The 25222-nt window shown below is 34.9% G+C and overlaps 2 protein-coding genes and 1 pseudogene across 2 annotated transcripts; 1 reads left to right on the top strand and 2 right to left on the bottom strand.

Moving 5' to 3' along the window:
* The first annotated feature begins 9286 nt into the window (after window positions 1–9286).
* LOC147280539 (uncharacterized) lies at window positions 9287–10571 on the top strand (annotated as a pseudogene).
* Window positions 10572–11543: 972 nt separating this feature from the next.
* Window positions 11544–13309, bottom strand: LOC147280538 (GDSL-like Lipase/Acylhydrolase superfamily protein). Its single transcript, XM_086252227.1, has 5 exons — window positions 12982–13309; window positions 12725–12852; window positions 12372–12614; window positions 11992–12247; window positions 11544–11764 (listed from the first exon to the last, which is right to left on the bottom strand). The coding sequence occupies exons 1-5, from the start codon at window positions 13307–13309 to the stop codon at window positions 11544–11546; spliced, it is 1176 nt and encodes a 391-aa protein (XP_086108353.1).
* A 3996-nt stretch (window positions 13310–17305) lies between these two features.
* Window positions 17306–20209, bottom strand: LOC147280537 (uncharacterized). The gene is made up of 7 exons (XM_086252226.1): window positions 19750–20209; window positions 18640–18878; window positions 18300–18506; window positions 18060–18152; window positions 17843–17950; window positions 17549–17746; window positions 17306–17506 (listed from the first exon to the last, which is right to left on the bottom strand). Exons 1-7 carry the CDS (start codon window positions 20207–20209, stop codon window positions 17306–17308), a joined length of 1506 nt encoding a protein of 501 aa, XP_086108352.1.
* Between the last annotated feature and the right edge of the window lie 5013 nt (window positions 20210–25222).

Raw genomic sequence — 25222 nt, 5'->3', positions numbered from 1 at the left:
TTATCTTTTGAGTGTTATATTTCTTCTTCTACTTTGTGATTAATTATGAGTCTTGGGCTAGTGTTGTTCTTACACTACTTAAGAAACAATATTCTGGAATTGAGATTATTGTCTTTCTTCTCAGATGTTGGCTGTGGCACATGCATTCTTTCTATATTTTGTGCACATGCTGGTGCAAAACGTGTAAGCTGTCTTTTAGATAGATGCATGTTTGATAAATTTGCACATAAGATATATGTGTTTAGTTGTAATGATTACCTTTTTTACATTGGGAAAAATTTTCTTTAGTTCCTTTTTTATGACTTTTGATATTTTCAAGAAACTATATGCACTTCCCAAATTAAAAGAAAAAAAAAACAAAGGGAAGATAATGCAGACTATGCAGTATTTCCCACATTGTGGCCATCAAGTTATGACATTTTCAAGAGAAGAGTAAGATTTTGACAAACCTATTACATTTTATAGTTTCAAATACAAAGCCTCCTACTCTCTTCATGTTTTGTTTTTTTTTTTTTGCTCCACAAAGCTATGACACCAATATGGAAGGTTCTATTTGTAGGAAAAATGTACGCATAAAATTGGAACAATTTAGTTTAAGTCTATGAAAACAAATATTTATACATACAAGTATTTTATGCTAAATTATCTATATCTATAAATTGCATATAGAAAGTTTAATACTTATTATTATTTTATATTTTATAAAACTTATAGGAGCAGGAAGTTGTACATACAAAACTTCCAGAAATAGCTAATGGATCGTGAAAGAAATCATCATCGAGAATGGCAACACACTCATTGAGTTATGAAGAACATCAGGCTTACTTGGCATGACGACGCATTTTAGCTCGAGAAAAACAATCGATTGAAAATGTATGGGATTACAATTCAAGGGTGGGCTTAAGTAATGGAGAAAAAAGAGGTTCAGGTATTTTTAAAAAATAATTATTCAATATGGAAAGCTCTAGGTATTTTCATTTTTTAACTGTTTCATTTAACAAGAAAATAGTTTAAACTATATCTATACAACTACAATATTTTCAAGAGCATTTATTATTCAAATTAGCTTTAAATTTAATTTTTAATGTTATACAAATATTATTTCCATAACAATGATTTAAGGTATACAAACATTATTGCCAGAAAAATTAATAATTAGTCAATATCCCAAAAGTTTAATGATTAGTCACTTGTCCAATCACAAACAATATTGCCTTTTGCATACAGATTGATGTTCGGGTAATAAAAATTAATTTTTTGCCTAATATACACAGTCAAGCCCCAAGCCATATCCACCTTAAAAAAATCGGTCAAACCCTAAGTTAATTAATTGAGTATAGGTTCAACTAATTTAATATATTAAGGCCCAGTTTGGTATTGCTGTGTTGTAAGATTAATCACTTTAAGATGTTCTGTGACAAAAATCAATTGTGAAATAAAATAGTTAAACGTTTGGTAAATTGTATTCTTAAAAGTGCAATAGGCATAAAAAATAATTTGTATGTGTTTGGTAAATTTTAACGTTAGAGTGCTGTGGCTAAGTAAATTGACTAAATTAGATATGTTGTTCAAAGTATTTTTTATTCAATAATTTATTTGATTAAAATAACACTTCTACTTGCATCTATGCATTTTTTTCTTAAATATTTTTCTTAATTTGTGGCAGCCAACATAAGAAGACAACTGAATCCTCACAAATAGAGCTTAAGAATAATCATGAGTTGTAAATAAAGTTGAATAGAGAAACAGAGAAAAAGAGAATTGACCTAAAATTTGTGCTCAAGCCCAAGTGCGTTCTTTTGAAGTCCATACAACTACTAAGATATATGAGAGGTAGGAACAATGTAATCCTACTGGAGTTTTAGTAATAGACAGGTAGCTATTTTGATTCTTTTTTTTTTTGGACAAATAAGTATTTGAGCAATTCTAGATTAACACCAAGACCATCAAGAACTCATACAACTCCTATATATTAACTATAGAAACAAGAATATAATACAACAATTCAATTAATTAGTAATTTTCAAAATCACTAAAAAATTAAAAACTTAAATCCAAACAAAATTAAATTTGACAATTAGGGTTCAAAATTTTGAAATCAATAGAGATTTGTGGGCTATGAGATAGAATAGAAAACTGAGAAAGATTTTGAAGAGAAAAAAAAAACCCTAAAAATAGAGAAAAAGGGGAAAAATCGACAACTAAAAAAGATAAAAATTTATCTAGGTTTTTCTACTCATAGGGATTGGAAGAAATTCATAAAAAAAAAAAAAAAGTAGGAAGAACCATAGCAGAAGAAAGAGGAATTAAAAGAAGAACATAAGAGGGAAGACGAAACCATGATGGGTTCTCTGAAAACGTAAACAAAACAAATATACATATGTTGTAAATTGTGATATTTGAGGAGGACATTCTGGGCATTTAGAAAACTTTCATTAAACCAACAACCAGTTCTATGCAGCTTATTCCCACGTTGAATTTCAAAAGCATTTGAAAGGCTGCTTCTTAACATCGCTTTAAATGGCCTTGTCCTGTCAAAAAAAAGCTGAAGTTTATTCATTTACCAAACAGGCTTTGGGTTCAAAATTGTCAAAATAAGTGATTTTTAGTCTTGAAAAGCAATACCAAACGGGGCCTAAGTCTTGATCACTAGAAGCTGCATACCAAGTTGGTTGTGACTGGATACAAGTTTTGTAACTAGGGTTACGATTGACCAATCTACACAGATTTTATAAATAAAATTACTAAAAAATGAATTGTGCACTCATTTTGCTCAAATTGAATCGAAGGAATAGAACAAGTAGAGCATAAAGGTGCTAGTTCAAGAGTATCATTTGAACTCAATAATCCTGGTGAGGAGTTTACTAGCATGCGTTTCAGACAAATAAGGCTTAGCACGTTCACATGGGTTGCAAGTGTCTGACAACACTAATTTGAGATCTACTTTTCACGGTGAGCTATTTATGTCTAACTCATAAATAAGAATAATTACCTATTTCTCATGATGATTAAGAACAACTTAAATATGAATATTGAAGCTTTAAATGTAGAGGTACCTAATGATACAACAGATGGTCAAGAGAGGCAACAAAATAAGAAATGTAGTCATGTAGTCCTAGTTGCTGCGAGGGCATGCCACTGTTCTCAGCCAGGATGGCCGTAAGAGAAAGTGTTGATTTAATAATTTGTGTGGTTTGCGTTGGATCTTTCTTCTTCAACCAAGTGATTGCATGGCAAGCAAGGAACAAAGACTCACCAAAGGTTCACACTACCTTGATCCTCAAGGACTTTGTTTAAACATCAAAGGTTTCGGTGACTTGCTTCAAATTCATAAATGCAAATAATGTTTTTGTCAGTGACTGGATGCATGAAATAATAATGAACATTAACAAAGAACATATGCACAATATGGTTTTCCTGGAAACGAGACACAATGGTAGTTCTAACAATAAACCTCATGATTGATACACGAAATTCGACTGTTGAAACTTACAAGAAAATCAATACCAAGGGAGAAACCTTAGCAGAGCTCACAAAAACAAGAAATGTTCAAAGCTTAAAGATTTAAAATGATCTAATATAAATAGCTTCTGAGTAACTAGGTAAATGACTGAAGAGTTGTGAAGTTGAAAAGATAAAGATCTTGGAAGCTTGAATAGAGATTGAGAGTAGGGAGGTTGAATATTGATTTTCAAGACTTATGTCTCTTTGTGTTGATCGTGGATGCTCTTTCTGTTGGATTCTTCCCTTTTTATACTAAAATTTTCTAAGTGTGAACGCCCCAGTTGTGTCGCCCATTATGGGAACTTGTTTCTGATCGTTCTTTGCACAGCCGGCTGTGTAAGTTGGTTTTGGAACTTGTTCCAATGATGTCAATCTCACATATGTTATTTTCGAAACTTGTTCTTGTTTGAAATGTCACTTCCTATTATCTGGGGCTGTCACTTCGCTCCTTAGGATCTGTGTTAGTACCTTATTCTCCTCATTCGTTGATTGGTCTGGCTTCTGACAAAAAGATGCTTCTTTGTTCTTTGTCCTGTTAATTGGTGGGGGTTGATGAAGCCATTCTCGGCCAAATAGAACACTTGTGATTTCTGAAGTACTTGCCCTATCGACGGAAGAATCTCGCCGAGAACAAACTCTCTTGTTCTATTTGTCATACTTTAGATTCCAAATGGCACCTTGATTTGAGCAAACGTGGTAGTTTATCCAGAGATTAGACTTATCAGTTGGGTCATAAATTGAGCCTGGTCATTGGGCCTCAGTAAAATTGGACTTGGCCATGCTTTTGGCCTAACACCAAATTATGGTGTAAACATATGCTCCCCAATTTCTTTGAGCTTCCTTCGTATCTGTCGAGTTGGTTAAGGAAATGCAGAATGCTTTGTAACTACTTTCCTTCGCCGAGTTTCTTGAAACTTAAAAGTTGTTTTGGATCAGCGGAAACGCTAACTTCCTGAAACTTGGGGCATTACTTGAATTGCATTCTCCTTTCTGCCATGGGTCTCATAGTGTCAACTTAAAAGGCAAGATTCCCTTCAACGGCACAATATCTCAGCATTATATGCATTTGATCACGTGAGTGAATTAGGCGGCGTGGCTTGCACGAAAACCTAAGAGACGTCAATCATAGTTTTCTTTTAGCCCCTAAAACTTATCTCGATAACTGTACCTCATCATGTTTTATCATAGTTTCCTTTCAGCCCCCAAAACTCGTCTCGATAACTGTACATCATCATGTTTTTTCTTTAAAATAATAAAAACCTCAAAATTTTTGAAACTTCCCACCAACCTCCACGCGCACTTCTTCATCTCCAAGGCATATAAATATCCTGTGTCAGCCATTTTTGCACTTTACGCTCCCAGAATTTTCAAATTCTCAAAACTCTCTCAAATTTCTCAAGCTTTCCTCTCTGTGTTCTTGCTTTTTCCAGAAATTCCAAATTCTAATCTTTATCTTTTATCAAATCATCAATGGCCTCCTTAACCACAACTTCTTCCTCTATCGCTGCCTCTACTGCTACTTCTGGGAGCGTTTATGCCAACAAAGGAACCTGGTGTGAGGTTCTGCCAACAAAGGGCAAGGTCAAAAGGGTGGTATGGAGCTTTATCCATCAAACCTGTGCCTTGCAAGTGGGCTTCCACCAAGCCACACTGGTCCCCTTGGCGCTATACTTTAATAGACTTAACTCATTTAGAGCTAAGGTAACTAGGTTGGAGACCTACGAGAAGATGGATCGGTACTTCTACATCAATCGTGACAATCTTGCGATGAGGCCCATCACTTCTTACTGCTAGACTACGCCGTATTTACGGCGATTGGCTTGCAGTGATAAATGGTGACCGGTTCAAACTCCCGGTGGAGGCAGCACAGGTTAAAGCTTTAAAAGGCCTCCCCTACTTCCAAAGTATGGTTAAGTCTGGTTATGGCCAAATCTTCTCGGCTAGGAGGCGAAGTTCCAAAGGAAAGGCCTCGGCTAAACCGAAGCCTAGGGATAGTCCGGCCAAAGTTGTCGAGATTCAAAAACCATCTTTTGAAGCAAGCAAACTTGCCTGACCTTATAAGTTTACCTTAAGTTCGCTCTTTTTTAAAACTGTCATTTTTTAAAAACCTTCTCACTTTTGGTTGTGACATTGGGTCAAGGGAAGGACCTCATGATTGTCCAAAAAGCCCTCTTTCCGGCAGTAGAAACTCAAGCACCCGGCGAAAACCCTAAAAAACGTAAGGGTTTGCTCTCTGGTAAGTGTATTAATTATGCTTTAGCTTTTAATTTTCTTGGTTTCTTTTGACTTTCACTTAACCATTCACCTTTACTTGCAGATGAGAGTGATAGCGGCGAGACCCCACTTTGCCGTTGCAAACTTCGGCAAAAACGCACCGCGGTCAAAGGTAGTGGCGAGCCTGTGGTAAGTTTGTTCCCACATCTTGTTTCATATGTCAATCATCTTATGCATCTCAAACTCCTGAACCTTTGAACAAATTTCAGTCGAGTGATAGCAAGGAAGCTGTCATTGAGCCTTCAGACCCTCCTTATGAAACTCTGGCCGAGAATATTTCGGCCGTGGAAACTGAGTTCATTGTAAGTAACTTTTAACACTAGCTTGGAAGAATTTTTCAATTTGATTTTTTTTGCCGTAAATTCATGCTTGAGTGGTGATTTCAGATGAAGGAAGCAGTGGAGCACCCCGGCAATGTCTTACCGCAATCTGAAGTCTTGGCAGAGGTTGAAGAGTATTAAAAATTTTTAACTAATAATGTTTTTCCTTTCTTACTACCAAGTACAAACTAATAATGTTTTTCCTTTACTTTTTTAACTAATAATGTTTTTCCTTTCTCGGCAGAGGTTGAAGAGCAATGTTTTTCCTTTCTTACTACCAAGTACAATTTTTAACTAATAATAAAAATTTTGCAGCCCACTCATGTTGAAGAGACTGCCCCTGGGCAAACTTCCCCATTGTCCACGGTGGGCCTTGGTGCTATCGGCCAAACTGTGGCCGTACAACCAGCCACTCCTAGCCCGCCAATTGTAAGTCATGAATGTCTAAAGCTTCTTGAAAACCAGTGTTATTATCAACTCTCGCTGATATGTTCTACTCTTTTCAGCATACTGAGCTTGCTACGGTAGAAACAACTCAGGATAAAGTCCTAGAGGCTCATCCGGCCGAAGGGTCTCAATTAAGCCCGGCACAACCATCTTCAGTTGTAAGTTTTGCTTTTTTTTTTTTTTTTTTTTCTATCCTTTCCTTTCTTAATTTTAGGTACATTCTCATGCTTTTTTAGATGCAGGTGGAGGAAGAATATGTTACGCCAATGGAGACTTCTGATCAAACGCTGGTGCCCAAGGTTTCAGCAGGAGCCGGCGCTTCTGTTTCAGCCACGGCCGAGACAATCACACTTAGTGATATATCAGTAAGTTCTTACAGCTCTCTACCGTAGTCATTTTATTACTTCCTAGGATCAAGCTAGGACTTGCTTTGTAAATTTTATCCCATAGGACTCAAACCATTTACGCCGTAATCCTAGGGCTTTGTTTGAAAAACTGAAAACTGTTGAGCTCATTTGATACTATTTATTTAAGCTTTAAATTATACATTCTAGTCCTTTCTTTCTAGCATTTTTAAAATTTTATTCCTATTTTAAGTAAATATTTTATTTTTTAGGTTTTATTAGTTTTAATCTTAAATTCTTAGAGTTTGGTAGGTTTTAGTTTTTTTTATTATTAGATTTGATTTTATGAATTTTATGACTTTGTTTAGTAATTAGTTTGTTTTAATTTGTGTAGGCCTTAAGTTTGAAGAAGCCCAAAAAGGAAGGATGAAGAAATGAGCTAGCAAGGTCCAGAAGAAAGAAGAAATTGAAAGCCCAAGGCACCAGCCCAGCCGAAGAGATGAAGCCCTTCCTAATTTCATGGATATGTTTTATTCTTTGGGCAATTTGGAAGGGTAGATGCAAAGAAACTTTTCAAAAGATTGCCCCTGACCCTTTAATTGTCAATTTACATGCTAGAAATTTATTTGAGTTTATAGACTCCTTACCACATGTCTCTCATTCTGAATCGATTTATTGATTCCTTTTCTTGGCAAATAGTTCCTATTATACATGATATTTGGCAAGTGCAGGAGGCCGGCTTTCTCTTCTGTCAGATGGTCTTGGGTGTCTAGAAAAGCTAATCAAGTTGCGGATGAGGTAGTTGTGCTATCTTGAAGGAGAATGTGCCCTGAGGATTGGGTGTCATCACCCCCATTCTCTATGCTCAATGTTTTGGAAGCTGATGGTTTGCTTAATGACTTATTTGAGTTGTTTGTATGGCTTCTGAGATCTCTGTTAGTTTTGTACGTTCTTCAATTGCTAGTTGTATGGTTTGTAGTTATTTTGGGTTGTTTGGATGTTTTTGCTTGGCTTTTCTGGCCTATTTTAATGGAAAGTCATTCAATGGTAAAAAAGAAAGAATGCAATGTGTCATAACCTAGGAAATCGAAAGACCCCTTATGTGCTGTTAAACAATCACTACCCAGTAGCTAGAGGATTATAATTAATGGTTTATTTACTACTTTGCCCCCTGAAAGCAACATCAATTCTCACTTTACCCCCTAAGGTTTATTTTGTATCACATTACTCCCTAAAACTAATTCTGTGTATCACTTTGCCCATTTCTTATTTTAAAAAGCTCAGAAAAATTACCAATTTGGCCTCTGAGAGTTTTTAGAAAATTTGGGAAGTCCAAATTTATTTCCTGAAAATTAAAATAAATTTCCCTTTATAAAAATTCTAAAATTTCCGTAAAGTCTCGAATGAATTCTCAAAAATATTTTGGAAATTACCAAAAACCTGATTTAGAGAATTCTTCAGAAACTTTATGGAAATTCTAAAATTTTTCTAGAATTTATTTTATAGAGGGAAATTTATTTTCCTCTAAGACCGAGAGGTCTTTTGGGTAGCAAGTGTTCACAAAAAAGGTAGTGTTATTGTTTAGAAGACCAATGGTGCAAACCTCGTATTTTTTGGAGTTTGGGAGATTATTCTATGAATTTTCAAAGAGTCTAGAGTATTTTAATTTTCTGGAAAAACTCGGTAAAAAAATTGGTAATTTGACCCATAGTAATTATTACTAGTAAAAAAAAGTCCGTAGAAATTTTTCGTGTATTTTTCTAAGTTTGGAGATATTTTTAATTAATTTCCAAAGTTTGTGAAAATAGGAAGTTGGCAAAATGATACACGAGAATTAGTTTTAGGGGGGTAATGTGATACAAAATAAACCTTAGGGGATAAAGTGAGAATTGAAGTTACTTTCAGAGAATGAAATAGTAAATAAGCCTAAATTAATTAAGCACGTCAACAATGGGAGGAAGATGTAATGATGCTCTAACCGCACTAACAAAAAGTCTAAGGCCTATAAATGATCACCTATATGGCTATATTGGGTTATTAAATGATCACCTATAAATATACCATATATTCATCATTTATGCTTATGAAACCTCCAAGGTTAAAGAAAAAGGTGTGAAAAACTAAAGAAACGTACTTCCTTCAAAATCTTATTTCTCCAATTAAAACACAGAGACGTAGAGCATAAAGAGGGGACCAAGATTGATACTTGGGTTGAGGCTAACAACCGTCAGAGTCGCTGTAAACTCGCCGGAAAGCCGCGAGATTCTATGTTTTGATGCGCCGCCGTGCGTCGTCGTCGGAACAAAAGAAAGGTACTAGGAGGTGCAGCGCACCAAGGAGAGAAGGTTGGTTGTGGCGCAACACCTTTCCGTCGCCGGAAACGGTGGATCGCCGGAAATGGGTTTGACGCTGTTTGGGTTCGAATCGGCTTATTGGCTGGGTGTTCGAGGAGACGGAGACCAGAGGGAGAAGGGGGAGGAGGAGGCGAGCAACCCGGTGCCGATCTCGTCGCCAGTTGCCGCCGGACGGTGGCAGATCAAAGAGAAAACTCTGGGAGAGAAAGAGAATGGAGAGATAGGGGTTGCGGTATGAGAAAAAGTGAGATATTGTTTGGTATGAGAAAGTTAAATTTTTTTAAAGTGTGGATTAATGGAAGCCCAGCATTTGTCATAACATATCAGGTGTTTGGGTGGGTGGGCAAAAAAATTAGATGGGAAAAAAAATATAAACTTAACATATCAGTTGACAGTTTAAACTGATATCTTTATAAATTCTTAGAAAAAGTGAAAATATTATATATCAGTTGATAAAAATCATGTGATTTCTAATAGAGTTTAGAAATCAGCTAAAAAATTATCTGATATTATAATTTTTACAATATCAGTTGATTTCAAATCTGATATACAAGGGGCGATATCTATTGACAGTTTTTTTGTAGTGATAGGAGAATGAACATTCCATCAATCAAATAATTAATTGGTGAAGTTTGCCCAAATTTGGACGATCATATAGATGATGCAAAGTACATAGTAGAACAGACATTGGTAACTCCTACAAACGACAATGTTGACATGGTTAATGAAAAAATAATTGGTATGTTTCCAGGAGAAGAACAAATCGGCCATGTATTCATTTGACTCAGTTGAGGATGATCAATGACACGAGGAATTTGTATCCGCCGGAATTTACACAATCACTACTTCTGGTTTGCCGCCACATAAGTTGACTATAAAGATAGGGGCTCCAATTATGTTATTGAGGAATATTGACCCAAAATTGGGGTTGTGTAACGACACAAGGTTATCATGTCGTGGTTGTTACCAAAATCTCATTAATGCAGAAATTCTAACTGAACAATCTGTAGGAACCAAAGTTGTTCTACCACGTATTCCTCTAAAGACACAGGAAACTTATGGACTTCCATTTGTTTTGACAAGAAAGCAATTTCTAGTTAAATTAAGTTTTTGTCTAACGATAAACAAATCTCAAGGTCAAACAATACTACACGTAGGCATTTACCTTCCAGATCAAGTTTTTAACCATGGACAGTTATATGTGGCTTTATCAAGGGGAGTGTCATAGGGAACTACCAAAATTTTGGTTAAAAATGGCACAATAGTGTCAAGATGGCACATTTACCAGAAATGTAGTATACAAAGAAGTATTGCTTCCTTCCAACTAATGATGTGGCTTATTAACAGGTACAACTAATGATGTGGCTTATTAACAGGTAACTACAAATCAATGACAATACTTTCAAAAATTATCATACCAAAATTGGCAAATACATTTCTCATGTCGATTATTTTCTTTATTTTCCAACTTAAATGTCGATAAGTTCTTTCATCTCATAAAATGTTCAATACAAATGTATTACTATCATTAGTTTTTATCTTATGCTATTTGTTCATAGATTGACAACTAAAATGTGAAAGATCAAGTAAAGAGAAACGGTAGCCGTGCGTGGCCTTGATGATCGACTTTTGGTGGATGTTAATGAGATGTAATGACTGCATTTGTATATATGTTGATGTTTGTACAAAATTTACATTTATGATGTACTCTACATTTATATCGAACAGTTGTTTTTTGTATATATGTTGATGTTTGTACAAAATTTATATTTATGATGTACTCTAATTTTGACATTTGTTTTATGTATATATGTATTTATCCATCTTTTTCTTGGTCTGACCAATTTATTTCGATTTTTCGTGTTATGTATAGCAGCATCGAAATATCATTAAATTATTGTAACCATCCAATATGAAATCACTCAATCTTAGTTGGTGCAATGCATCTTCTTTAGCATATATTTTCTTTCTCATTTTTTGTATGTTAAAATTTTTTAGTTAAGCTTTTATATGATTTTAAATTTTCAACTCATTGATTAAATAAATAAAAAACATATACATAATAGAAAAAGCATATTAAACGGATTATATTTAACAAAATATTTGTATATGCGGGGAGTGAATACGGAGAAGCTAGTATCATATAACATCCCGCACTCGATATAACATCCCGCGAGTGCGGAGAGAGGCTAGTATAATATAACATAGAATCGCACAAAGACACGATAATAGAAACAACTAAAGCAAATAGGATGCTCAAGTGGCATATATCCTGGCTTGAAAACATCAAATATTGCCAATTAGATGAGAGCCATTTGTTGTACGTTGATTGGGTAACAATCAGAGGGTGGGCCATTAAAAGCCCGCCAAGCAAGGATGGCATTTGCAGCTTCTGTTGGGTGGAAGGCATCCCAAAACATGTACTGATTTCTATTTGGGCATGGAACTGAAAATGGAAGACATGTTATCAGCCCTCTGTCCCTCCCAATTCCACAGCAGCCCCTATCAATCACACTGAACCCTGCCATGCATGATTTAAAGTACACTCTGTTAGTACAAGCAGGAACCCATATAGACCTATATGGTGATATAGATCCCTTGAGTTGTGTTGGGTTTGGTTCAACAAACTGAAGGCTCCCATATAATGAAAATTTTTGTCCTTAGGGGCCGTTATGGCTAAGATTAAAAATCAAGCAGAAACAAGTAGAGAAAAAACAAACAAAGGATCTAGATCCAAAGGGGTCTTACCATAGGGGGCAGGGTTATTTAGAATGTCACCAAAAACAGCATAAGTGTTGCCGTAGGCAAAGATGGCACCAGGATGGTTTCTGTTAAGTTGGTCAACAAGTGATTTAAGGCCTTCATTGAAGGTACCAAGGATCTGATTCACATGGTCCACACACCTTCCGGGCGGAGCCTGACCTGAGGCTCTCTGGTTAGGGATACAACCCAATGGTCCAACTCCTGCTAGCACAAACTTCCTTAATCCTACACTGTGCAAAGCCTGCAATAAAAAAAAATATATGTATGTATATATATCATCAAAGAGGCACGTACATGAGCTGATCGATATTACATAAATTAGGGTAATCTTAATTATATTGTTAGACTGTGAATTTAGACGGGACCAGAATTTGGCGAGTATAGGTGTTGAGGAGAAGGTTGGCAAAGTTGGGAGGGGTGTAAATGTAGCTGGAAGGATAGATGGAAGGCATGAGATAGTTGTTGATGTAGTCATTGCTCCCAAACACCAAAATTGCTATGGACTTAGCCAGGTACTGGGTCAAGTTGGTTGCACTCATCATTGTTCTGTACTGATTCAAGCTGCTCTCAAAATTCACCACTTGCTGACTCAGGCTATAACGCTCTCCCTGAATTCCATGGATCAAAGCAATTTAATTTTTATTTATTAGCTAGACATGCAACTAAGTAACATAACATATATATTAAATATTATTAATTGGTTCAACAGACTACAGACATAGTGTTGGCCTGTCTCATCAAGTATGCCAGCAGCTGCTGAAGCATAATTGACGCCCCCAAGCATTCTCGTTCCCTTAGTATTGAGATCTGCAAAGGCTGGAACATAAGGAAGGCCCAGCAAATTTCCTGCATGCACATATGAAAATCCCACAACATATATGCACCAAATTTAATTAATAATAGATATATAAATTATAGATTAGTAATAGAAATTAATTATAAGTAAGCTAGTAGATACGTAGCTAGCCTAGTTACCAAGCATATCAACGAAAGTTCTTCCATTAGTGAATCTGCCAGTAGGGCCTCCCCTGAAATCGCAGCCATAAGGGTCATAATTGGATTTTGCCAAGGACCGAAGGTAGTTGTTGTTGCCAACATCAATCAATGAGTCCCCAAACAAAAACAGTGCTGGAACCTGCGCTGCCTCTGACCCCACAGCCACAGTTTGATGATCATCATCAGTTGTTGTTGTTGTTGTTGTTGCTGTTGTTGCCCCATTTGATTTTGAGCAGTAGTGCACCAAAATCATAATGACCACCACAGCAGCAGTACTAGCACCACTGCCCATCTCTAGCATCCTCATCTTATTACCACCCATATTAATTATTATTAATTCCTGCTCAGAACAACTATATATATGTATGCCTTTTAAACTACTAGGGAAATTAAATGTGCATATATATTATTATAGGTAGCTAGGCAAATATATAGAAAAGGAAAGGTGGTGGGATTTGGGAAAGGATATTGAAGCGATTGATTATACCCATTATGAGGAAACGGCTAAACATGAAATGTACGTACTAATTATGTAATGTTCGCAAAAGCCATGAAAGGTTGCTTAATTTTGTATGCCTTTTCTTTTAACTTTGGGCCGGGTTGTCTTTTTTCACGTTCCTTTTGCCTTTTATCCATCTCAATTCAATTCTCTCTTAGCTCTAGCTTGCTTCTTTGCATACTAATGTTATCAAATGAGTCGTCATGTCACATGTATAGTTATCCATTGTTACGTAGGATTCATGTGGAGCCATACGATATCCACTTAAATCAGGGATCAATTAGTACGTATTGATTGCCAAAAAAAAAAATGGTACATATTCTACATGCATTAGAGACTTAGAACTGTCAAATCCTTAAAGCAAATTTGACTGACTGGATAAATAATGAGTTAGAATTAAGTTTAATAGTAAAACTGAAAAATATAATTGTTTTACTGTCGCAAATGAAGTTAGAGACTATTATAAATAACCTTTTTTTTTTTTTGCACTTATAATTAAGATAAATTGAAGTTAGGAATTTTTATAAACTAGTTAGATTCGTATTAACTTGCTAACAAATTATATTTAAAGTATATATATATATATATATATCTTGTTTTCCTTTCTATTTCCGAATTAAAAGAGTATGGAAGCATGAAATTAATATAGTTCCGTTTGGTTTGCAAGATCACTTTTTTGGTAATGACATTCCCATCATCTTAAATTCACGAAGATAGGAATGAAATGATTCTTAATTATTTCAATATTTGAAAATGTTGCAAATATTGGAATCAATAATTAGAAAATTACTTTTTTTTTGTTTGTGTATCGTAAGCAAGTAATAGATTTGAATTCTCTACTTAATTGTCTTATTTTTATTTGTTTCTATTTTAACTGTGTACGTAATATAATTTCAATGGTTTATGTAACTCTACTCACACCCTAAAAGTTAGTGTTACGAATCTATTTCATCTTTTGCTCCTTACCTTTGAATAACATATACATGACTAATATTAAAAGTCAAGCAAAAACAAGCAGTGGATCTGAATCCATTACTAAGAAGAATCAAACTTGTTTGGTTTTTAAGTACTCTTATTTATTGTCTATATAAAATTATTAGTAAATTAGGGAAACCCCCTTCAAACTCATATTTCTTCAATTAAAATTCATACAAATTTTTTTCAAGTGTTAACCCCTTTGACTGGATGCCAATTAAGTTAATTTTCATTTTAGCGAGGATGAGTTAGCCTTATAGTTTTTTAGATGCCAAAAATGCCCTTAAGCCTTCATAACTAATTAACCTTAAACACAGGTTGACTTTTTGTATTTGGAGAAAAACATTTATCCTCCTTATATCTTGGTTATTGATTGTTGTTGTAATCAATTTTCAACATTTTTTTTTGAATGTCAATAATAAAATTTAGATTTAAGTCACCATATATGGTATGATATATATATTCTCCATATATTATATATTTAATATAATTGAAATGCTTATTAATTTGCTTATGCATAATTTACCTGCATTAATTAAATGCCTATACATTTCTTTTCTTTTTTTGGTAAATGCTTCTACATAATTTACCTACATGAAATAATTTACCTACATATACATAATTACGTATAAGTATTTCGTATACATAATTTATCTACATAATATGCTTATACATAATTTATTTATATCAAGTTCTGAAACATAATTATCATATATTAACCTCTTATATATAATTTACCTACATCAAATGCTTATATATAACCTACCTACATGAAATACTGATATGTAATTTATCTACGTTAGATGCCTATCCATAATTTATCTACCTCGAATGCTTGTACATAATTTATCAATATCAAATACTTATATATAATTTACCTACATCAAATGCTTATATATAATTTACTTACATCAAATGCTTATACATAACTTTTTTTAATATTTTTTTTTTCAGTTACATGAATTGCTCATAGATAATTTACTTGTTATCACTACAAGAAATTTGGGCTTTAGTGATGGAGCATTTTGGTCACTAAAAGTCAATTTTTCATCACTAAAGCAATTTAGTGACGAAAAAATGTTCGTCACTGCGCCGTCACTAGAACCAAGTGACTAAAGCCTATTAGTGAGGAACAAAAACTTTTCATCACTAAAACCCTATATGTTTAGTGACCAAAGTATTTCCTCACTAAAAATAATTGAATTAGTGATGAACTAATTCATCCCTAAAAGACCAAAATTTTGGTCACTAAAACCTATGTTTCATCACTATAGATGATGGTTTAGTGAGGAACCATGTTCCTCACTAAATCAATTCATCACTAATACATGATGGTTAGATATGGTGATTACATGAAATAGTGACCAAAATTTTCATCACTAAAACCTACCATTTCATCACTATAGCTGAATCAACTGATGGTCATGTTCAAGTTTTAGTGAGGAACATGGTTCCTCACTAAGATTATTCATCACTAAAATCTTGTAGATGGATATGTAGTGACCAATTTATTTGGTCACTAAATGCAAGCTTTAGTGATGAGACTTTAATTAATTGGTCACAAATTGAATGTTTAAAATTAAATGCATCCTACTTTGTTTTCAATATACAAGTACCAATAGTAGATGTTAATATATACATTCCATTTCAAAATGACACAAGTGGCAAGTTTTTGGATATCAAAGTTTATCCACCAAAACATGTACATCTCTCTCACAAATCAAATTCTAAACATAAAACCCAAAAAGAAAATCTCTAGATACCAAAATTCATCCATAACAAACACTTCCAAAAATACATTTAACCTTGATTCAATTTCCAAGAGAGATGTACGCCTTTGATCAATCATTCATCTGAAAATAAGAGATAAATGCATAAATAGTATTAGTCCATTGTGCTTGTAATATAATACTACCACATAGCAAAATGCTTTTAGATAATTAGTAGTATGCATGCAATATCTATGCCAAACAAGGAACGGCAACCCAAACACATAGATACACACACACACACACACACATATATATCTCATGAAGAGTTAGAGCCTAGAAACATCCAAGAAACATATTTAAAAAGAGATACAAAGTTACAACTAAAAGATATGAAATAAAAAATTGGGAATTACAAAGTTAGCACTAAAACATATTTAATAATAAACACACTTACCCTTGCCTAGCCTCTCAATATATATCAATTACATATAGAAACAAGAAATAAATAGTCATGGGGATGACACCCAGTCCATGACCAATACAAAGAAACAGAACTAGAGCGACATAAAGCTAGAAAAAAGAAAATAACAAAGAAGACACTGCCACTGCCACAAGAAGACAGAGAATCACAAAAAGTGTTTCCTCTTCCCCTCCCCTGCTACCCCACCTCACCACTCCCCTCCCCTTCTTCCCTAACTTTCCTATCCCTCCACTACAACTTATTTTCTCATGCACCAAATAAGAAAAATGAACCAAAAGAAAATAAAAAATCTCATCTTTTCATTGCTCTATTTTCTCAGCACCCAAACAAATCTACAGTGGAAGGAACAATTACTTTTGGAATCCATTTGCAGCTCAAATAGAAAGAGAAAAAAAAACAAGAATTAAAGAATTAAAGTCATGAGGACAAACTCATTTGTTGCACCCACCAAACTAAAACCCATTTACAGGGAGTGGGCAAGCTCGACCCTTACAAATCAAAACCCATTTATTATTGTTGATGGGTGAGTTAGATCTACATTATTGTATAGAAACCATAACCAGCGATCAAAGCTCTAAAAATTGTATTTTACCCTAAATAAAGAAGTATAGAAAAGAAATATATATAGACAAACCTTTAATTTGTGGATGGTGCCAAACTTTGCACTATCAACTTTAACATGTTGTCCATCTCACTAGTCTTTAACTTTAATGTCTGCAACTCATTTTCTTGTTGATTAGAGCGCCTCTCTGCGTCCTCAGCAGTTGCCTTCATTGACCCTAAGTCTTCAGCTAGTTGCATAGCTCGTCTCTCTGCAGCTTCAGCCCTTTGAGTAGCCTCCTCGGCCCTCCTTGTAGCCTCCTCTGCTATCCTTGCAACCTCCTCAAGTTGTGCACGACTAGATTGTTCCAATCTGGACTTTTTTGGCTTAGGACCTGCTCCTAGCCCACGTATATAACCTGGCCGAGGTGGATGGCCAATAATTGTATCAAGAACTTTATCATAGACTTGATCATCAGTCATAACTTCAGTATTTTCATCTGTTTGTGGCTGATTTTGTAGCTTCTCCATATCAGCCTACACATAAGATAGGATAAATTAAGAGTAATTGATTCAATTATTACAACAATAATACAATATATAAACTTAATTATATATATAACAAAGACTTACATGGGCAGTCCTAGCATCTTCACCAACCCAAGATGCTTTTTTTGTGCTAAACCGAGTGAGCTTGAACATTTCAATTCGACTAGGCTCCTCTCCACTCTCATGATTTTTCTATATAATTTGACAACCATATATAGACCACCATGCAGAGGTGATATACAACTTGCATATACCATACAGACAATAAGAGAAAAAATAAAATTTTCAAAAGAAAGCTTACATTTTCTTCTCGAAGACGACTGAATGCCTTTGTCCCAGCACAATGAGTTATCGTTAAGTTTTCCCTGTTCTCTTTGTTTTTTGTGCTCTTTAACTTGATTAAAATGAAAATATTAAGTTAGCATTTTTTTTAAAAAGCATATAATAAAGGAATGAGTAGTTTAATAATTATAAATAAATCTAAACCATAAAAAGAGAATGTAGACACCAACTAATTAATTATTAATCGGCTTAAGCTCACCATAAACTCATCACTTTGCCAATAATTAACAAGATACTTCCAATCATCCTCTGAAACATTTTTAGGACAATGCGCAAGTGCCTCCTCCACTGTCGCATATGAAAGAAATTTCTCATGTAGTGCATAGCGCCACCTATAATATCTGCGCTTCATGTCGTCCACGATCGCCACATCCACATGAGGTTCAGTACTTAAAGTGAATTTCTCCTGAAAATTTAACAACTATAATTAAATACCTAACAATGTAAATATTAATTCACATACTCAAACCATATCAATAAAAGATTATATGGTTACTAAACAATCTATTGTAAGGTACATAATGTAATCATGTACTTACAAGTACTCGACGAATTAATCCTGCAACTACTTTTTTTGAGATTTCCTTCCAACCCTTTACTTGTAGTGGGGCATATCTCCGAATCATACACCCTCCATCAGTGATGTACATTTGACAATTTTGTCCCACAGCTCGCATTGTATGATCAGAAATATCAACTTCAATCGTTTCACCAGCACGTCTCTTCTTTGTTAGTTCAAGACCTCGTGTTACACCGCGTTTCTTGCAAATTTTGGAACCTACATAAATCAAATTCTCAAGCAAATACATCAATATGGTTATGAATTGAAATACATCAATTGGTTTTTTCTTACATACAAGCAAAGGGGAAAAATATAAGAGGATAGAGAAGGACTTGCATGTTCTTAGATTCTTAGCATATTTTAACATCAAGTTCATGGAAGATTATTGAGCTCTAATCTCTGTTTATTTGTTTTTTTTAATGTTTAATTTGCATTTCCATTTGTGTTGGTTGAGTTACCTTTTCTCCAAAGGTTTTTAAGAATGTTACCTAATTTTCAGTCAATAATCTTGTAGAACCTTGTGAGAATTCTGTAATTTTATGGCAGGAAATTTGATCCAAGTTTTTTATCAATAAAATTAGACTTACTAATGAGTGGTTCAAGATCAAAACCATGCCACAAGGAGCTATGATGAAATTATAATGAATTTTCTAAACTGAACCTATATCAGAAAATTTTGTGTTTGCCGAGAAATTGTCAATTTTATTGACTTATTATTGTGACTTGCACAGCTCCACTATGCACGATTCCTTTTATACATCATCCTTAGTGAGTCTAGAACCAAGTTGATAAATTTTAGACCAATTGACTGCGTGAAAATTCCTAAAATTCCTAAATTTCCTAAGTATAAATTGTTCATTTTTGTTTGAAAATGTGCTGTCAGAGTATCTTTCAAATATAAAATAATGATCACTTATATTAATGTTGACAATATAAAAACTTGTTAGTAATAGCAACATGCTTCAATTCATACTATGAAAGGACAAAAGAAAAAACAACCAATCTGTAAATTTTGTTGTAGTATAAATCTACTTCCTAAAAACTAAATTGTGAAACAAGAGCAAATCTACAAATTAAAAAATCATACCATTAGTTTCAATGTCCTCTTCTGGGATAGAGGAATGACTAACTTGAGAAGTCTCTAATGGCTCTGTAGGTTGGAAGTTGAAGTCCTCATTAAGGTTCAAAGTTGATCTGAATGTAGGCGAACGAGGGGGAATGGGTGCTGGAGTTGGTTGTGGAGTTGTCGATGATTGTACTGTATCTGGAAGTGAAGGTGTTGCTGGATTTGGGGTGGGTGGAAGTGGAGGTGGAGGTGGAGGTGTTGTATGGTGTTTAGTATTAACGTTTGCATGCTTTCTAGGAGATGATCTCAAGGTTTGATTGATTGGAGATGCTGTAGGTTGTTTGGACATTTTTGGATTGATTTTTTTAAGCTTAGAAGATGATCCCAATGGGTCTTGGATCAGAGGTGCTGTTGTCTTTAATTGGTGCTTAAACATTGGACGTCGTCCTCTAGTAGCCATAATGATGCAAATGCCTGCCATGATTGAAATGGTTAGTGTTTATAGTCAATAGAGAATACAATTTGAACATTCTAAACTTGAAAGCTTGTACGAACTCATTTCATCTAAGCTTACCATGAAAACTGTAACTTAAAAATTGGTTGGACAAATACCACTAAATTAAAGCAACATATATATGGAGAATCACCAACTTTAAACCATGTAAAAAACCACATAACTGTAGATAAAGGTCCATAAATTATATATCCTTATTAAAAAAGACAATAAACATCATGTTTAAAAAAAAAAAAACTAAATAGCAAAATCATGGTCGCTATCATCATCGGAAGAGATAAAGTCTTCCTCTATATCCTCATTGCTAAAGACACCATCTTCTGCATCACTATCATCATTAAGGAAGATATCATCTGCATTTGCTTGCTTGTGTGCTTCAACATTCACATGTACATCTATCATGTCCACTAGAAGCATGCTCTTGAGAATTCCCTTCCTCAAATGTTCATACTCGAATGTCATTTAATATTTCATACACATCGTGAGAGTTTAATTTAGGTGATCTGTTCACTTAATAAACTTGATTACTTTCACTTTCAGTGATCGGACCCCTATTTTTTGGTTTATGTGATCACTCACGAACTAGTCAAACAAACACAACTCAGACGGTTCAGTAACGAAAATATGAAACTCCAGATTGACTTCTAAAAACCAAAAATCAAACACAAATCAAACACACCAAGGATCAAGTGACATCCTATACACTCAGAGGACCCATCACAGTAGGCATCCCAGTGTTATCCACAACTACAGTGGTGTGTGATTAGCTAGACAATTATATAAGGCATATATCAATTTCAAGCATATAGCTACAGTACAGATTTGTGTTTAAAAGTTGAGTGAGTCAGTAAGCATAACAACACAAACAAGGAAGACAAATGCACACAAGATGTTCACCCAGAAAAACCACAAAGGGTAAAAACTGGGGGTCTATCCAGCTGACCAGGCAATCCACTAAATAAGAAGTTCAATACAAAGGGAGCACACAGCACACAAGCTCAATCACTAAGTCCTAGACTAAGTGGCAGCTTTCTTACCCCTTTGTGCAACTTCCATAAGCAAGGCAATTGGTCATTCATGAAGAAGGCAGCTCCACTCCAAGCTCATCAACACATGGCACCAATTCGCACTAAGCCCAGTAGATTCATCAATGCATGAACATGATATGCCAATGTAGGATTTAAAAAAACAAAGATCAACTTTCTCAAGCTATAGGCATGAAAAGGTTGATATTGAATCCTTCAACTAAAATCTAAAATGAATGTGTTTGAAGAATATATGAAAAGATTTAAGCACTCAAACCCATTTAGAATTTTAGATGAAACAAAACAAGTTCAGAAAATCTCTTTTTGATTTTTCAAGAATTAAAAGACCATATTCTGAAAATGTTAAAGATGAGCACTTAACCTCAAAAATACCCAGGCATGAAACCCGAAAAATACACACCCAAAATGCTCATACGCCACAGCAAAAAGATCTGAACAGAATGCACCTTATACCCGTACACACCCACGCAACTTTCATGTTTGCCCGAGCCACGTGGAAGCCAATCAATGGCTGTCCACAAGAGACGAATGAGGGGCATATTCTTTTTGTCCTAGAGGGGTATCCTAGTATTACTAAGGATAGGAATGAGGAGCTGTAAAAAGGAATTTTGCTTTATTTTGCAAAAATCAGAAATGGGGAAGATGATGAATAGTGTTGATGTGTGAAAGTGTGTGGCGTGAATGGCAAAGGAGCAATCAGATCTGATTGATACAGTAGGGGAACCAAGCCATGTGCACTGCACATGCATGTTTAGTAAAAAACAGAAAATGGGCTTTCAATGAAATGGGCTTTAAAAGTAAAACCCGAAATGGCTCCACTGCAGTGTCTGTCACTGTATCAGCCACTGTACGTGAAGAAAATTGTTCTTTATGTTCAGTGAATGACTAGTCAAATAGACAAAAAACTGTTATTTTCCTGAAATAAATGAAGTGCAGTATACCTTGAGTCTTTGTTCATTCTTGACTTCTTCAATACAACTGATCTTGTCCTTAATCTAACCTAGAGCTTGTGAGTGATTAAATACAAATAAATACAATTGTTTTGACAAGGAAAATAGCCAATATAACAAATCCTAGAAACTAACAATCTCCCCCTTTGGCTTTCCTTGACAAAACATCAACCCATTCACCTCACAAGACTCTCAACACTCAGCCCAACACTATGTTATAATGTACCTGCACGAAGAAGTACTTGCACAACACAAAATATGATAGTACAGCAACCAATGCAGTTTAAACACAGCAAGCAATGTAGATTAAACAAATACATTCTCCCCCTTTTTGTCATGGAAAGACAAAAGGACATACATAAAAAGAAAAGTTCAGTTCAAAAGCACAGAAAGTGGGAGAGATATTCAAGAGAAAAATACATGCTGAAAGAGTAAATTCCATAAAAGTCTGACTCCCCCTAAATTCTAACTCCCCCTAAATGCTAACTCCCCTAAAGACTAACTCCCCCTAAAGACTAACTCCCCCTAAAGCTGATAATCTGCAGTAGCCGCAACATCTCGATACCGGGCTTGCAGAATATAGACATGTAATATGAGGGACAGCTAGAGAAGAACATAGGTATGTAGAAAAGTCTGAAATACCCTTTAATGAACTGTAATCCAAGGTGCAGAATGGTCCTGTGAAAATGACTCTGTGTGACTGTTGTAGACCAGACAAAATGGACAAAGTTCGTACAGAATAGAACTGGAGCATAAAACAGTCATGTGGTTTGACAAAGAGATAGAGGAATCCTGAAAGAGTGGGAAGCAATGATACACAAGGAATAAATCTATGAGTTAGATGTGCTTCAGGAATTTTATTTTTGACAAAACAACAAACACAATTGAAAAAAGAATTAACCACCAATGTCAACACTCTAATAGATATGGAAAATGAAGATTGCAAATTTTGTGCAAGAAAATAAGCATATTTGGGATATAGGGAGGTCAATGCTAGCATTCAAGACTTGTTCTAGATGGAAAAACAATGTCAAAGACAACCAAAGAGGTTGAATAAGTTTCATCCACAAAAAGAGATTAGAATTTAACCACTCAAGAGAATTTCTAATTTGGGAACAAATCTTGAAAGCAAAGTTTTTCAACTCATGACAATGGCTATGAGAAAATTATTTTCATTTGTTTTGTTTAGGCACATCCCAAGTTAAGTGCAATGATTTGGTCCAATTTTGCGACTCTTTACCCTAGAACACCATAAAAACACCTTATTTCTCCCTAGGGCCGTGACTTCTTTGGTCACACTTCTTTTTTTTTTGTTATTTTTGTATGGTGCACATTTGTTCAAATGAGGAAAGTTTAGCTGAAGATGGGTCACAAAGTAGGAATTATATTGAAAGGCTAAATTGCATCCTCAAACAAATTGTCTTTGAAAAGCATTTAACAAGTTTGATTGACTATGACAAAGTGTTAAATAGAAAAAAAATCTCAAGGCTAACATTTGACAAGAAGGAGGGATTATGCTTATCGACATGACTCATGTTATGCAAGAACCTTTTTGAATATCAAAGTGAGTGTGACAAATAATGTTAAGACCTTTCAAAGTGGTTATTTTCTTTAAAAGAAAAACTACTTAACCAAATAAAAGAAACTTAAACAATGAAGCACATTTAACTACAAAGACTCATGCATGTGTACAAATGCCAATTGACTTCCGAAGACTAATGTGCTTTGGATTTTCTAGAGCTTTTGTAAAGATGTCTGCAAGTTGTTGTTCGGAAGGAACAAATGTCAAAGTAAGAGTTCCATTCTCCACAAGATCTCGAATGAAATGATGTCTTATGTCTATATGCTTGGTTCTAGTATGTTTCACCGGGTTCTTGGAGATATCTATAGCACTCATGTTATCACAATAGATGAGAAAAGTTTTCTCATCAATTCCATAATCGGCTAACATTTGTCTCATCCAAATGAGTTGTGTACAACAACTCCCTGCTGCTATGTATTCAGCTTCAGCAGTCGACAAAGAGACAGAATTCTGCTTCTTGCTATGCCAAGACACTAAGTTATTCCCAACATAGAAAGCACCACCCGAGGTGCTCTTCAAATCATCACTACACCCAGCCCAATCGGAGTCACTAAATCCAACCAATTTAGTGTTGGTATCATGGGTATACCACAACCCATAGTCAAGAGTTCCACTTACATATTTGATGATTCTTTTTGTTGCAAACAAATGGGATTCTTTGGGATCACTTTGGAACCTAGCACACACTCCTACCGCAAATGATATGTCCGGTCTATTAGCTGTGAGGTAGAGGAGACTTCCTATCATGCTTCTATACAAGGTTTGGTCCACTTGCTTACCACTTGGATCCCTATGAAGTTTGGAGCTTTTACTCATTGGAGTAGTAGCCACTTTGGAAGACTCAAGCCCAAACTTTTTGACCAAGTTTCTAGCATACTTAGATTGGGAGATAAATATCCCACTATCTACTTGCTTAACTTGCAGCCCTAAAAAGAAATTCATTTCACCAACTAGACTCATTTCAAATTCACTAGACATTACATTAATGAATCTCTTAACATGAAAATCTGAAGTTGAACCAAAGACAATATCATCCACATAAACTTGAGCAATCAAGACATCATTTTTCAACCTTTTTACAAATAGGGTCTTGTCAACCGACCCTCTTTGATACCCATTGGACAACAAGTGATGAGAGAGTCTCTCATACCAAGCTCTTGGAGCTTGCTTCAGCCCATACAAGGCTTTCCTCAATTTATAAACACCATCTCTCATGTGAGGATCCTCAAAACCTTTTGGTTGTTCTACAAAAACTTCCTCATTCAAGTAACCATTTAAAAACGCTGTTTTAACATCCATTTGATACAATTTGAACCTAAGATGACATGCAATGGCACAAAGCAACCTAAAGGACTCAAGTCTAGCAACGGGTGCAAAAGTCTCATCAAAATCAATACCCTCT

Source organism: Dryas octopetala, chromosome 7 (assembly GCF_963921425.1).
Source record: "Dryas octopetala chromosome 7, drDryOcto1.1, whole genome shotgun sequence".
In the NCBI taxonomy this organism is placed as follows: Eukaryota; Viridiplantae; Streptophyta; class Magnoliopsida; order Rosales; family Rosaceae; genus Dryas; species Dryas octopetala.
The sequence above is the reverse complement of the archived record's forward strand: the minus strand, read 5'-3'. Positions and strand labels throughout refer to the sequence as shown.